The 14,749-nt window shown below is 43.0% G+C and overlaps 1 protein-coding gene and 1 pseudogene across 4 annotated transcripts in view; both read left to right on the top strand.

The window, feature by feature from the left end:
* The window catches only part of IARS1 (isoleucyl-tRNA synthetase 1), a 93,522-nt gene that overhangs the window by 25,244 nt on the left and 53,529 nt on the right, over positions 1 to 14,749 (top strand). For all 4 annotated transcript variants that reach the window (XM_036281565.1, XM_036281564.1, XM_036281563.1 and 1 more), the window contains 7 exons: positions 584 to 671; positions 917 to 977; positions 6,361 to 6,456; positions 9,787 to 9,909; positions 10,412 to 10,503; positions 12,012 to 12,110; positions 14,141 to 14,267. In XM_036281565.1, coding sequence (XP_036137458.1) covers positions 584 to 671; positions 917 to 977; positions 6,361 to 6,456; positions 9,787 to 9,909; positions 10,412 to 10,503; positions 12,012 to 12,110; positions 14,141 to 14,267 — 686 coding nt within the window. The remainder of the gene's footprint in view (positions 1 to 583; positions 672 to 916; positions 978 to 6,360; positions 6,457 to 9,786; positions 9,910 to 10,411; positions 10,504 to 12,011; positions 12,111 to 14,140; positions 14,268 to 14,749) is intronic.
* LOC118643466 lies at positions 7,851 to 8,626 on the top strand (annotated as a pseudogene).

Genomic DNA, 14,749 nt, shown 5'->3' with positions numbered 1-14,749 from the left:
AGATGAGATTAGGGGGGACTTTTATTTGTGAGCTTCTTGATTTGTTAGTGTTATGACTTTGAATCAGTCACATGCATGAACTTTGGTAGGAGAAAACATAGATTAATTTATTTGACATGGATAGAGGTGCAGTTAACTACAGTTGATGAATTGCCTACCAGGTTTTGTTTTTTTTTAATCCTCACCTGAGGACATTTTTGCTTTCATCTTCAGATAGAGCAGGAGGGAGAGAGGGAGGAAGAGTGAAAGTGACACATTGACTGGCTGCCACCCACGGCCCCAACCGGGGCCAGGGACAAACTGCAACTGAGGTACGTGCCCTTAGTGGGAACTGAACTCGGGTCTTTCTGGTCTGCAGGCCAACACTCTAACCACTGAGCCACACCAGCAAAGGCTACCAGCTTGTAATGTTTTTGTCTTGTTAGTATCTAGAAAGCCATGCGTCCCCGCGTTCTTTGCAGTGTGTGTTTGAATGCAGTGTTCACACTGGATGCAGGGAGGGAAAGCTGTGCTCATGGTCTTTAAAGTAAACTGAAGTCTGCCCGTCACTGAACAAAGTCCATTTTTTCTGTTGCTCTTATAGATGTTGTCAGAGGAAAATCACTCATTTTAATGGAAGCCAGATTACCAGCCCTCTATAAGTTGGAGAGTGACTATGAGATCCTTGAAAGGTAAATACACAAATCATTGATTGATGTGTATATGTGTTTAGTTTTGGGTAACTTTATTCAAGTTTAGTTTTAAGTTCTAATTCTACGTTAAATGCTAAGTACTAAGTACTCTTGTGAGTACTAGTATGTTTCAGTCACTGCCAGCATCAGTGACTGAGGAACACGCGGTGACTTGGTGTGGCTGCAGCCTGATTTCTTGGATAATGTGAATCTAATTGTGAGTCTGCATTCCTCCTTTTTTCTAGATTTCCAGGTGCCTATCTCAAAGGCAAGAAATACAGGCCCCTGTTTGACTATTTTGTGAAGGTGAGCTTAGGGAGCTCCACCACAGTGGTTCTCCACAATCCATGTGCAGCGTTGTGCCTGGTGCGACGTGATGGGGACTGCATGGTACTCCATGGTCTGACTGCTGCGTCGTGTGCATGCGTGTGCTGAGTCAGTCCACTTCAGTGTTGACAAAGTCAAATTATGTTTGTACTGCCTTCTAATAATTTTTAAGTACTTTTCTCAAATTACATAAGAAATCTCTTAGATTTGGTAAGATATATATGTGTATTATTTATAGTCTACATATTACCCAGGAATATGAGGGATTGTTTTGGGTTTTGCTACAAATTTAGGATAGTGCTCAGAATAAAAGTGTGTATAAAAGTAAACAGAGCCCTGGCTCAGAGGTTAGAGCATTGGCCTGCGGTCTAGAAAGACCTGGGTTCGGTTCCTGCTAAGGGCATGTACCTCGGTTGCAGTTTGTCCCAGCCCTGGCTGGTCGTGCAGGTGGCAGCCACTCGATGTGTCCCTTTCACGTTGTTTTTCTCTCCCTCTCTCTCCCTCCCACACTACCTAAACAAAAAATGGAAAAATGTCCTCGGGTGAGGATAAAAATAAAAATAAAAAAAGAAGTAAACAGAGTTCATTGCTAGGAAACTAACCAGGTGGGTGCTTTAAATCTGGGCACCACATACATTTAGTAAAGTAGCTTTCTCATACATTTAGTAACAGTTTTCTTAGGAATCATAAAGCTATTTTATGTAGTTTTTATTTTCTGACAATAATTTGCAGTTATAGTTGAAAACCCAACCACCAACAAAAGAACAAGGTCAGCAGGTATTGGTCCTTATTTATCGGTCTTAGAGTAAAATGATGAGCAAGACCCTCAGACCTGGCTTTATATATTATGTAAGAAATATATTCAGCTGAGCATAGTGTTAGCTGGCAAAACCTTACATCCTGTCCCAAGATAAACATAGCTTACCTGTCTGTCCTGGTTCCGCGCAGGAATGGAATTTGGTTGCTACAGATGCCCTCTGCCATTTGGACTCTGTCACAGCCTTGCTCACATCTGTCTCTTCAATTTCATGGTCTTGGAGTGTTCCCCACGTTTCTAGTCTCCTAACTAGTGGCCCTTTTCCTCATTACATGTTGCTGCCGAAGCGTATTTCCACGCTTTTGCCTGGTTTGCAGCCATAGTTGTTCCATTTGCCAGACGTTTCTCGCAGCGTGTTCTCCACTTGACATGGAGCTGACCTGCTTCCTCGTCACACCCTTGACACACCTTCTGTTGTAAACTTGTCTTTTGCTTCAGTCAAACTACCCTTTCTTTTTCACCCTTCCTGCCTTTGTTTTCATTACATTTTCCTTCTGTTTAAAAAATCCTTCAGCCCTGGCCCGTTTGGCTCAGCAGTTAGAGCGTCGGCCTGCAGTCCAGAGAGACCCGGATTCGGGTTCCGCTAAGGTCATGTACCGCAGTTGCAGTTTGTCCCCAGCCCTGGTTGGGTCATGTGGGTGGCAACCACTCGATGTGTCCCTTTCACATCGATGTTTCTCTCTCTCTCTCTCTCTCTCTCTCCCTTCCACACTATCTGAAGAAAATATCAAAAAAAAATGTCCTTGGGTGAGGATGAAAAAAAAATTCTTCACCTTTCTGTAATGTATGTCTGCTTAAGTTCAACCCACTTCTCGAAGCTGGACTTAGATATCTTCTCAAAATAAGCGTTTTCTGGAATGCCTCTTTGGCGCTCCCTCTGAATAATGTCATTACTGCCTTCCCTTGTGTATCTTAACATACTTTGTTTTATATTGTATTTGTTTGTCTGAAAACTCTCTCAATTACAGACTCTGTTGAGAACCCGAGGAAGGCTCACCCCCAGAGAATGCGCGCACAGGCGCTAGATAGGGACCTTGGGGTTAAGTCAGGAGGATATACACCAAGTGCATGGAATTAAGATGAGTAAGACCTATCCATTCTGCTAGCTTCCTGAAATCTCTGGGACCTTCTGTGAATTTTAGACAGATGCTACAAATTCTTCCACTTAGAACAAAGTCATCTGATGTATAACTAAAGTACATGTTCTGAACTATTACATGGGAGCTATGAGAGGATGTGGGGCCGCACTGCTGTGTTCTGTGACGACTTCTGGGCAGCCGCAGCTGCGGCCTCGGGGGGGTTCCAGAGTGGACCTCGAGAGAGGAACGCAGTGTGGGGTTTCTTGGTACACAGATATGAACAAGATACCTTTGTTTTCCCTACTCCTACACCTGATTGAGGACACACATATTCATTCTGTCTTTATGTTTAAATTAAGTCATTGAAGACACACCTCCAGTACCAGTCATACTACACGAAAAACAGGTCCAGGTGATTTGGGTTACAGCAATTAAAAATCTGCAGTTATTTTTCATGTTCAGTTTTTTTGGGTTTTTTTTGTTATTTTTTGTTTTAATCCTCACCCGAGGACATTTTTCCATATTTTGTTCAGGTAGAGTGGGAGGAAGAGAGAGAGAGAGAAACATCGACGTGAAAGGGACACATCAAGTGGCTGCCACCCGCATGACCCAACCAGGGCCGGGGTCAAACTGCAACCAAGGTACGTGCCTTTAGCCGGAACCAAACCCAGGTCTCTCTGGACCGCAGGCTGACGTTCTAACCACTGAGCAAAACCGGCCAGGGCTCATATTTAGTTTTATGCAAGTGCCAAACAGTTAAAGAACTGTGATGTAGTTGAAAATGATTACTATATTTGGAACCAGAAGACCTTGTTTCAGGTCCTGGCTTCATCATTGCTAGTTATGTGATTTAGGCAAACCATTGCATCTTTGTTCTGGGTTCACCTGTGAAATGCAAATGCAGCCAGAATATTTTCATTTATTTTTTATTTATTTATTTATTTTTATAATTAATTAATTTTTATTACAGATGTGTTTCCTTTTTCCCCCACTGATACCTCACTCCCCACCCTGTTCCCAGCTTTGTTGTCCATGTCCATTGTTCATGTATACATGCATATAAGTTCTGTGGTTCCCCCCCCCACCCGCTCCTCTGGGGATTGTCAATCTGTACCACACTTCCACGTCGTCTTTGGGACTACCCCATTCTCAGACTGTTGTGTTCATTATATTCCACAAATAAGTTAGATCACGTGATATTTGTCTTTCTCTGCTTGGCTTGTTTCGCTTAGGATAATACTCTTCAGGTCCTTCCATGTCATCTCAGAGGATAAGAGATCTTTCTTTCTTACAGCTGCATAGTACTCCATTGTGTATATGTAGCACAGCTTTTTATCCATTTGTCTGCTGATGGACATTTGGGCTGTTTCCAGATCTTAGCTATTGTAAATAGTGCTGCTATGAACATGGGGGTACATATATTCTTCCTGATTGGTGCTTCAGGCTTCTTAGGGTATATTCCTAGAAGTGGGATCACTGGGTCAAATGGAAGTTCAATTTTTAATTTTTGAGGTAACACCATATTGTTTTCCATAGTGGCTGCACCAGTCTGCATTCCCACCAGCAGTGCACTAGAGTCCCCTTTTCTCCACAACCTCGCCAACCTTTGTTTGATGATTTGTTGATGGCGGCCTTCTGACAGGTGTGAGGTGATACCTCATTGTTGTTTTAATTTGCATCTCTCTGATGATTAGTGATGATGAGCATTTCTTCATATGTCTCTTAGCCATTTGTATGTCCTGTTTGGAGAGGTGTCTATTTAGTTCCTCTGCCCATTTTTTAATTGGGTTCTTTGTCTTCCTTTTGTTGAGCTGTGTGAGCTCTCTATATATATTGGAAATTAACCCCTTATCTGATGTATCATTGGCAATGATGCTCTCACATAGAGTGGTTATCTCTTCCACCCCACCCCCACCCCCTCTTCTGAGGGATGTCAGTCTATGCCCTACTTCCATGTTTCTGGGTCTATTGTATTCCTCAGACTGTTATGTTCATTATATTCCATATATAAGTGAGATCATGTGGTATTTGTCTTTTTCTGCTTGGCTTATTTCACTTAGGATAATACTTTCCAGGTCCCTCCATGTTGGTGGTGGTTTCTTTTGCTGTGCAGAAGCTTTTTAGTTTGATGTAGTCCCATGTGTTCATTTTCTCCTTTGTCTCTGTTGCCTTAGGTGATGTGTCAGTGAAAATTCTGCTGCGTATGATGTCTGGAATTTTGTTGCCTACATTTTCTTCTAGGATTTTTATGGATTCATGAGTCACATTTAAGTCTTTTATCTATTTTGAGTTTATTCTTGTGTAGGGTGTAAGTTGATGGTCCAGTTTCATTTATTTGCATGTAGCTTTCCAATTTTCCCAACATCATTTATTAAAGAGGCTGTTTTTTACTCCACTGTATGCTCTTGCCACCTTTGTCAAATATTAATTGAGCATATTGTCTTGGGTTCATTTCTGGGTTCTCTATTCTGTTCCATTGATCTCTCTGCCTATTCAGAATATTTTTAAAACATGAAAATACTAATACCTTATTCACAGGATCATAGGTTTAATTGTGAAAATTCTTTCTGAGAGTACTTTTTACAAAGGCAGAGAGGTAAGAAAGCAAAGGGATTTAAGTTGGGCTAAAACATGGGTATGTGAATATAAATATTAAGGGATGAAGGTAGAAAAAGTAGTTCTGTAACTTTGTATGTACTAACCTAACTTTGTTGTTACAAAGGAAATCAAATTGGAAACATTTCCCCTCTGAGAGTAGAATGTCTGTAAACAGAACTTTTAGCTCTTGGCCTCCCCCATCCTAGTTCCTTCAAGGTTTGCCTTTCGCTACTGAGTAACTTGAGCAGGACTGTATGGAGAAAGAAACAAAGTGTATGCAGTGATTGAAACTAGAGTTGACCCCCTTGACCAAGGTGCCAGTTCACTTAGGCTTGGATTGTATTTATCAATCATGGATAAAAAACAGTTTTTCCATTCCCAACTGCAGATAGAAAATAAAGTTTTTCAGTTTGTGGTTTTGGTTGAATTCAAGGATGGGAATAGCCAACTGTAGAGTCCAAAGTTACACTCAGATTTCCACTAGGTGGGGACTGGTGTCCCTAGCCCTGGATTGTTCAAGGGTTAACTGTGTGCCAGGAACAGAATAATACAAGGAGTATATTTTCTGAAATTATGCTTAGGGGGAAGGGATCACTCCAGAACTAATGAAAAGGCCCAGTTTTGTACTAAGAAAGTTGGACATTTTCACTGCAAATCTTCAGATAATTATTTCACTTACATGTGATGAATTATTTGTGTATAATGTATAGAAATAGCATGTTTCTTTCCAATCTGAATTACTGCCATTTCTGTTGCTGAAAATAATTTTGCATGTTACAAATGTTTCAGGCTCCAAAAATTGTTATCAAGTTAATATTGTAATATGGTATTGTTTTATCTTTTAATCCTGCTAACATTTTTTTTCCAGTGTAAGGAGAATGGTGCTTTCACAGTACTTGTCGACAACTATGTGCGGGAGGAAGAAGGCACTGGGGTTGTACATCAAGCTCCTTACTTTGGTGCTGTGAGTAGTATAAATATTACAGATGTCATGGGGAATGAACACTTCTGGGCACTGAGTTGTCTTGTGTGTAGGTGTTTGCATGTATGCATGTGTTTGTGTGTTCACCACTCTTGTTTACGCCATGGGGTCAGCCTCTTTTCAAGCTTATAAAACATGCACTTGGCAATTTTTTTTTTCCACTCTGTGCTGATATTTCAAAATGGTAGGCTAAGGATGTTTGGTCTCTCTGAAAGACATGCTGTGTTGTTATTGTTGTTTGGTCTCTCTAAAAGGCATGCTGTGTTGTTGTTCTTGTTGTTTATTTCAGAGAGAGGGGAAGTGAGTGGGGGTGAGAGAGAGAGAGAGAAACATTGATGAGAGAGAAATTCATCAACTGCCTCCTGCATGCCCCTTACTGAGGGATCAAGCCTGCAACCTGGGCATGTGCCCTGGCGACAAATCAAAGCAGTGACCTCCTGGTGCATGGGATGACGCTCAATCCGCGTAGCCACACTGACTAAGCTAGGTTTTTCTTTAAAATGTGACTATTTGTTATTTAGTATAGCACTGCTCGTATCTGTCCTGAATGCCAGGCAGGTTAATGCTATTGAAGATCAGAGCTTTCACCTGCACACTTAAACCCCATTCGGTAGGATTTTCTGATAGCCCTCTCCCATGGCATTTTGCCAGGTGATATGCTTTGTGATATCTGAAGAGTCATACATCTGCATGACTGTGACCTGTCCTGGCTTCATTCAGGAATACCTCTCTTAGCTAGTCAAAGTAGGTGGGGCTATGCATGCTCCACTAAATCATTCAGATTGCTGGGCTTCAGGGCTTGTCCTGTCTGTTGTATAGGTGCATTTGAGATCTTTCTCCATGGGCAGGTACCCAGGTGTTGCATCACACCAGGCAGCCCTTCAGCATGGTGAGAGTCACACACAGACCCAGGTGGGAACATACTGGCTTTTCATCCTGTCTTGGAGTCAGACCAGAGTTGGTTCCCTGTTTAGCCTAAGACTGTCCCTTTTAGATTTGGGCAATATAACACGGCAATATGGACTCTGGACTCTGGAGCCAGGCTGTTTGTTTTTTAATGTGAGCCGTGCCACTTTGCAGCCGAGTCATTTCTTTGTGCCACAGCTTCCTCAGGCGGGGACCGTGCTGATTTTTGGTAGGGGAACAATGGTTAATTTTCATTTTTTTGTTAATCTTTACCCGAGGATAATATTTTTCCTTTGATTTTAAATAGAGTGGGACGGATATAGAGAGAGAAATGTTGATGTGGGTTCCAGAGGCGCCGCGTGCGGTGGGCGGGCTGTGTCGCGCAGGGTCGCTGGTGCACTGAGGCTGCGGGTGCTGCGACTCGCTCCGCTGCGGCGCTTCCTGGTCTTACCCCACTCGGGCTGCAGCTCGTGCCTCGCCTGCCCAGCCCAACCATGGCTTCGGCGGTGGAGGAGTTACAGAAAGATCTGGAAGAGGTGAGAGCGCTGCTAGGAAAAGCCACTAGAAAGAGGATACGGGACGCTCTTACCGCTGAAAAATCCAAGATTGAGACAGAAATGAAGGACAAGATGCAGCAGAAATCACCAAGGAAAGCAGAACCTCTTGACAACGAAAAGCCAGCTGCCGTGGTTTCTCCCATTACGACGTGCTACACAGTGAAAATCAGTAATTACGGATGGGATCAGTCAGATAAGTTTGTGAAGATCTATATCACCTTAACTGGAGTTCATTAGGTCCCCACAGAAAATGTGCAGGTGCATTTCACAGAGAGGTCATTTGATCTTCTGGTAAAGAATCTAAATGGGAAGAATCACTCCATGATTGTGAACAATCTTTTGAAACCCATCTCTGTGGAAGGCAGTTCAAAAAAAGTCAAGACAGATACAGTGATTATCTTATGTAGAAAGAAAGCAGAAAACACACGGTGGGACTACCTGACTCAGGTGGAGAAAGAGTGCAAAGAGAAAGAAAAGCCCTCCTATGACACTGAAACAGACCCCAGTGAGGGCCCGATGAACGTTCTGAAGAAGATTTATGAAGATGGGGATGACGATATGAAGCGGACCATCAGTAAAGCCTGGGTACAGTCACGAGAGAAGCAAGCCAAAGGAGAGACAGAATTTTGAGACTTGAAAGGCCTTTTGGGAACTGTGATGTGGAAATAGTGATGTTTCCAAGAAGGACGTGGTGAGCTGCACAGATAAATTTAACAATAATTTTACAGAGCCTTCTCCTCGGTAAAGGCAATGAATTCTCCTCCTGGAGGATTTATTTAAATACAATATGCTTATTGAACACTTCTTTTAAAGATGGTTTCCTTAGTAAACTAGTCATTTTGTTCAAGGAAGGGTAACATGGCCTTCTCATGTGAAATGTCAAGCAGCAAGTCTTGCCTAATGAAAATGCCATATTGTGTGTATTTTTGTTCAGTTAAGAGGTAGAAAAATGTTATTGCTTGTTAAGTTCATAATATTAGTTCTTAAAATGTAACAAATAAGTAAATAAAACTTGAATTTTTACAGCCAAAAAAAAAAAAAAGAAATGTTGATGTGAGAGAGACATATCGATTGCCTCCCACTCAACCAGGACTAGGGATCGAACCTGCAACCCATGTATATACCCTTGACAAGGTTTGAACCCAAGACCCTTTGGTCCGCAGGCCAACAATCTAATTACTGGGCTGGTTGGTCAGGGTGGAGCATATGGATAAAACCTAGTGCACAGTCAGCCCCCTTCACAGTGGTGAAGATTGAATGAGCTGAGTGGGACAATGTTCAGAGCATGGTCTGACCTAGCGTTATGTAAGAGTTTGCTCTGACACCAGTCAGATGTGTTCCTGAGGCATTGTGGGTGATCTAGGTAAGCTGTGTTCGGTGTTGTGGTCTCTCAGGTGCCCCTTGACAGGTTGCAAATCCATGAGTACATCAGGCATCATGCAGTACTAAATAGGTCATGCCTTATAATTGTATGTGCTTCTGCTTTGGGGGTGTATGTATGTGCATAATGTTGGTGTTGTGAGTCAGATTTGATTTTGTTTTAATACCCTCATGTGTCATCTTTCTTCTCACTTGGATAGACACTGTTATATATAGAGGTCTGTGAAATAATGACTGGCTGGACGGGCTAGATGATCCAATCCCTTGTCCAACTGTAAGGCTCTATTATTCTTCACGTGGTCTTTGAATTAAGCTTCAGTTGAGAGGATAATTACAGTGGATTACATTTATATATCAGAATACTGAAAATTTTTCCTATAAATCTACCTCTTCATATACAGCTCTCTTGCCCCACACACACTTAAACTGTTTTATTCTTTTCCCCCTCCCCTCTTCTGGTTTCCCCCAGGATGACTATCGGGTCTGTATGGACTTCAACATCATTCAGAAAGATTCTGTCCCTGTGTGCCCTGTGGATGCCTCAGGCTGTTTCACAGCGGAAGTGACAGATTTCGTGGGACAGTATGTGAAGGTCTGTAACTGTAAGACGGAAAGGTGTTCATTTCATTGTACTTTTTTCATCAATCAGTTTTTATCAGATAGCTTCCACATCTGGGATTTTTTTTTCTAGGAGGTTGTTTCTGTTTTGTTTTATTTTGTTTTAGCACGTAAAATCAGAAAAGGTAGATGTATTAGCAGCTGTATTCCGGGGCTCTAGTATCTTCAGAGGAAGCATGCTATTGTTGCAAGCATAGGAATTAGAAAAACGGGGCTATGACTGGTGACTCACGAAGCAATGCTGTGACCCTGTGGTGATCATTGCTGATTGGAAACTACAGGAACTCAGTGATATGGAACGTACTTTACAGTGTGTGGAGTTAGATCCAATGTTTTTGTAATACATTTGTCATTTGTGCCTTTTATTCATGGTAAAGATATCCAAATACTAAATTTTAGTCATAATATACTCAATTACATTGTGTTACCTAGTACTGGAGAATATTTCAATAGCTAGATTTCAACTTTTTCAACAGGATGCTGACAAAAACATCATCAGGACCCTGAAGGAGCGAGGCCGCCTGCTTGTTGCCAGCACATTCACTCACAGTTACCCCTTCTGCTGGAGGTGAGGGCAGGTCTTACCAGAGCCGCAGGTCTGTGCATTCACTTAACGTCTGTGCTTGTTCCATCAGCTAGTGGTTTCCACTCCTTTGTGTTCTCCAGGGTGAGAGTCTGGACATTGTCTTCTTGTTCCCAAGGAGTTTTCTGCATGTGTACAGTCACTTCTTTTCTTGGGAGTTGTGTGAGAACTGTAGACATGGACTGCAAAGAGAAAACCCAGTTCTTCCCACTGTGTTTCTCTGTCCTGTAATCTTTACAACTTACATAAAACACTTCCTTCTGACACCTTTGAGTCCCCAATATAGTGGAGGTTTTCTCCCCACACCAAGCAATTCTGTGACACCAACTGGTTGTCCTACAGTTTAATTTAATTCTGACACTGTCTACCGAGAGGTAGCAGCAGGTCCCACAGTTAGTACCACAAGACTGCCGCACACCTGCACTTCAGATGCCATCACTGACCAGGCTGTCTCCTGACAGGCAGACCGGCTGACCGGCTATAGATCAGGGTGCCATGGATTCGATTCATTTACCAGACGGGCTCACAGAACTCTAGAAAGTGCTTACTTTTATTCAAGGATATAGATGAAGACATACATAGGGAGAGGTCTCAGGGGGTCCTGTGCACAGGAGCTTGTGCCCATAGAGGTGGAGTGCATCACCTCCCGGTGCGTGGATGTGTTCACCAACCTGGAAACTCCTTAAACCTCATACTTTTGGGATTTTAAGCTTTATCACAAAGGCATGATCCATCATTAGCTCTATTTTCAGCCCTTCTCCCTTCTCAGGACGATAGAGATAAGGCTGAAAATTCCAAGCTGCCATGACATTATCTTTCTGGTGACCAGTCCCCATCCAGGAGCCCATATAGAGCCATCTCATTAGAACAAATACACTCCTGCCATCCAGGAAATTGCAAAAGTTTCAGGAACTCTGTGCCAGGGACCAGGGCAAAACACATATGTGTATATATATATGTATGTACACATGCATGCATATACTATAGATGCCTATTTTCTATCATCTCACAGACAAATATGTTTTGTGTTGGGCTGCATTTCTTTAGGATGAGAGATCTCTAAAATTTTCTAATGGAACTGATTGAGATATATGGGACACAAGTTTTCATACAGGACTATAAAGGTGTGGGTGAAAGGGATCTTCAGTGGCCTCACGTCCTGTTCCCACATCTCATTTTTGCTGGATGTGATATCTGTTTTAGACAGCTGTCACACACCAGCAGAACTATATTTTTCCTTGTGTTCTTTTACTAGCTTTTGCCTTTCTCAGTGTTGTGGAGGGCGATGACCAGTGCTGAGGATACACACGCTGGTTGAGCATTGTGGAGGGCAATGGCCAGCACTGAGGACATAGACATCAATTTGCAGTAGACAAGAATATCAGCAGAAGTCCAAGTGGGTGGCAGTGATGCCACTACAACACTAAAGGTTGTTACCCCGTGTGTCCGCGCACCGCAGTCTGCCAATCACGCCTCCATTTCTGTCTCCCCAGGTCGGACACTCCCCTCATTTACAAAGCGGTGCCCAGCTGGTTTGTGCGCGTCGAGCACATGGTAGACCAGCTGCTGAGGAACAACGACCTGTGCTACTGGTGAGCAGCGGGATGTGTGTCTTCATAGTGCCCGTTGTCGTGTGGTTACTGAGTATGGTTTGTGCTTTCCCCAGACTGTAATGATTGTAATAACCGTCTTTTATTTTTTATCTTTATTGTTGAAAGTATAACAGATGTCCTCCCTTTTCCCCCCATTGACCTCTCCCTGCTTCCACCCCCCACGCCTTATTATATATTGCAATAATGCCTATTTTTATTTACTTTTAGGAACACAAAACAATTTAAATAAGATGTAACAAAGTAACATATTATAAGGCATATAGTGTAGTCTTTTTATTTATTTTTTAATATTTTCTTTATTGATTTTAGAGAGAGAGGAGTGAGAGGGAGAGAGAGAGAGAGAAACATTGGTGAGAGAGAACATCGGTTGGCCACCTCCTGCATGCCCCCCACTGGAGGTTTGGCCCACACCTAGGCATATACCCTGACCAGGAATCAAACCCGTGACCTCTTCGTGCATGGGTCAGCACTCAACCACTGAGCCACACCAGCTAGGCTATTTTTATTTTTTTAAGCCCAATGGAAATGAGAAACTAGTGTTCAATTTACAGAATGGAATGACTGAAAACTATCCGGCTGTATTCTCAGAGTTCGTTAGCCTTAAATAATAGTCATTTTCAGGGCAAACATTTATTTTTTTGGATATACCTACAAAAGCCTTTTATAATTACAGTTGACCCTTGAAAAACACAGGGGTTAGGGGTGTCAACATCTGCACAGTGAAGAATTCATGTATAACTACAGTCAACTCTCTATGGGTTCCCAGCCTTGGAGTTGACCCTTGAACAACCCGGGTTTGCACTGAGCTGTCACTTGAAGAAATGTGCATACAGGTTGACTCCTGCCATTCAGACACGTGGTGTTCAAGGTCGGCTAAGCTGCTTTTGACACTTGTTGAGTTCCTCGACCTGATGATGTCTGTTCAGGCTGGATTCGGGGATAGGCCTTGCTTGGGCAGAAGCTCTTAGCTAATACCTGATTGCAAAGAGGTGTTAGTGCAGCCTGTTAAAAACATGAAATAAGACTGCAGAAGAATGTTTTTCACCAAAGTTCGGAGGGTAATCACTATATTTTTACTTCCTATAAGAACTTAAAAACTGCATTTGACTTTGGAAAAACAGGGAGCATCACAGCAATAAAAGGAAGTGGCTATAGCTTTCTATTTTTTCTAGCAAAATGACCCTGATTTCTCAAGTAAAAGCTGTTATTTTTTTATTTTTATACCTAGGAAGCTCTTTAGTTCTAATGTGTGATGTGCTGGGTATGGAATATTAAGTACAGGGGCCTTGTGGGAGGTGCAGGCCTATAAACCGGCGTTATAGTACAGCACTAGGGGACAGGGTTTTCAGGAGCCTAGGGCACCCTAACTCAGTCTTGACTTGGGAAGTTTTTCTGCAGAGCTGAACCTCAAAGGATAAGGAGCCATTTATCAGTCAGAAGCAATAGAAACTTAGGGTAGGGGTGGCCAATACGAGCTCTGCTGGGTGAAGGTTAGCAGAGGAGGGATGGTGCCAGCGAAGCAGTGAGATGAGAAGCCGCGTTTAAGGAACTTGCTGGAGCCTGACGTGAGCCTGTGGAGGCAGCTACCTGCTGGCTGCCAGTATTCCTGTTCAGACTCTTGTTTTCTAGGTGATCGGGAGCCTGCACTACTGAATCACAGTGAAAGCGCTATTGTGTGGGTGACCCTGAAACTAAGCAGGAGTGGGCCAGGCTCGCTAGCATCATGGCGACTGTTAGAGGATGTGCAGTCCTCTAGTTGGAGCAGGATAGGGGAGCGTGGATGCTGTGCAGTTTCTGTTAACGCACATCTCCACGGGATGGATTCCTAGCAGATGAGCCACTAAGAGCCATCTGGTGCTGCTCATGCAGAAAACCTCCTCCCAGAGTACGCTCAACATTTCCAGAGTGTTTGGTCCACAGAGCATTGCGCCAAGGGCCTGTGCAGATGTCATTCACAGGTGTAAACGGTAATGCTCTTCAGTGATTGGGTGTCTGACCTGTTTCCCCAGGGTCCCAGAGTTTGTGCGGGAAAAACGATTTGGAAATTGGCTGAAAGATGCACGTGACTGGGCAATTTCCAGAAGCAGATACTGGGGCACCCCCATCCCCCTGTGGGTCAGCGAGGACTTCGAGGAGGTGAGGCTGGCGGGGTTCTTGTGTGTGGATTTTTGTTGAGGCTCTTTGCTCGTTCCATTTGCAGAAGAATATGGAGTAAAAGAATACGGTTTCTGCTGGCTCTGCAGTTGGAGCATCATCAACCCATGGACTGAAGGGTCCCGGGTTTGAGTCCTGGTCAAGGTCACATACCTGGGTTGCAGGTTTGATCTCTGGCCCTGGTCGGGGTTGTGCAGGAGGCAACCAGTCGATGAGTCTCTCACATCTATGTTTCTCTTTCTGTCTCTCTTCCTCTCCCTCTCTCCCTTCCACTCTACCTGTAAAAAGCAATGGAAAAATATCCTCAGGTGAGGATTAACAAAAAAAAGTATATAGTTTCTTATCTTTTTTCTTTTTTTTCCCATTATTTTGTTCTTTTTTTCTCATTATTTCTTCCTATAACTATGACATAAATAAGACTGTTTTTCAGATTTTAAGTTTATTTTCAATTTACTTTTACTTTG

Source organism: Molossus molossus, unplaced genomic scaffold (assembly GCF_014108415.1).
Source record: "Molossus molossus isolate mMolMol1 unplaced genomic scaffold, mMolMol1.p scaffold_m16_p_39, whole genome shotgun sequence".
Taxonomy (NCBI): Eukaryota; Metazoa; Chordata; class Mammalia; order Chiroptera; family Molossidae; genus Molossus; species Molossus molossus.
Note: the sequence above shows the minus strand (reverse complement) of the source record. Positions and strands in the feature narration are given on the sequence as shown.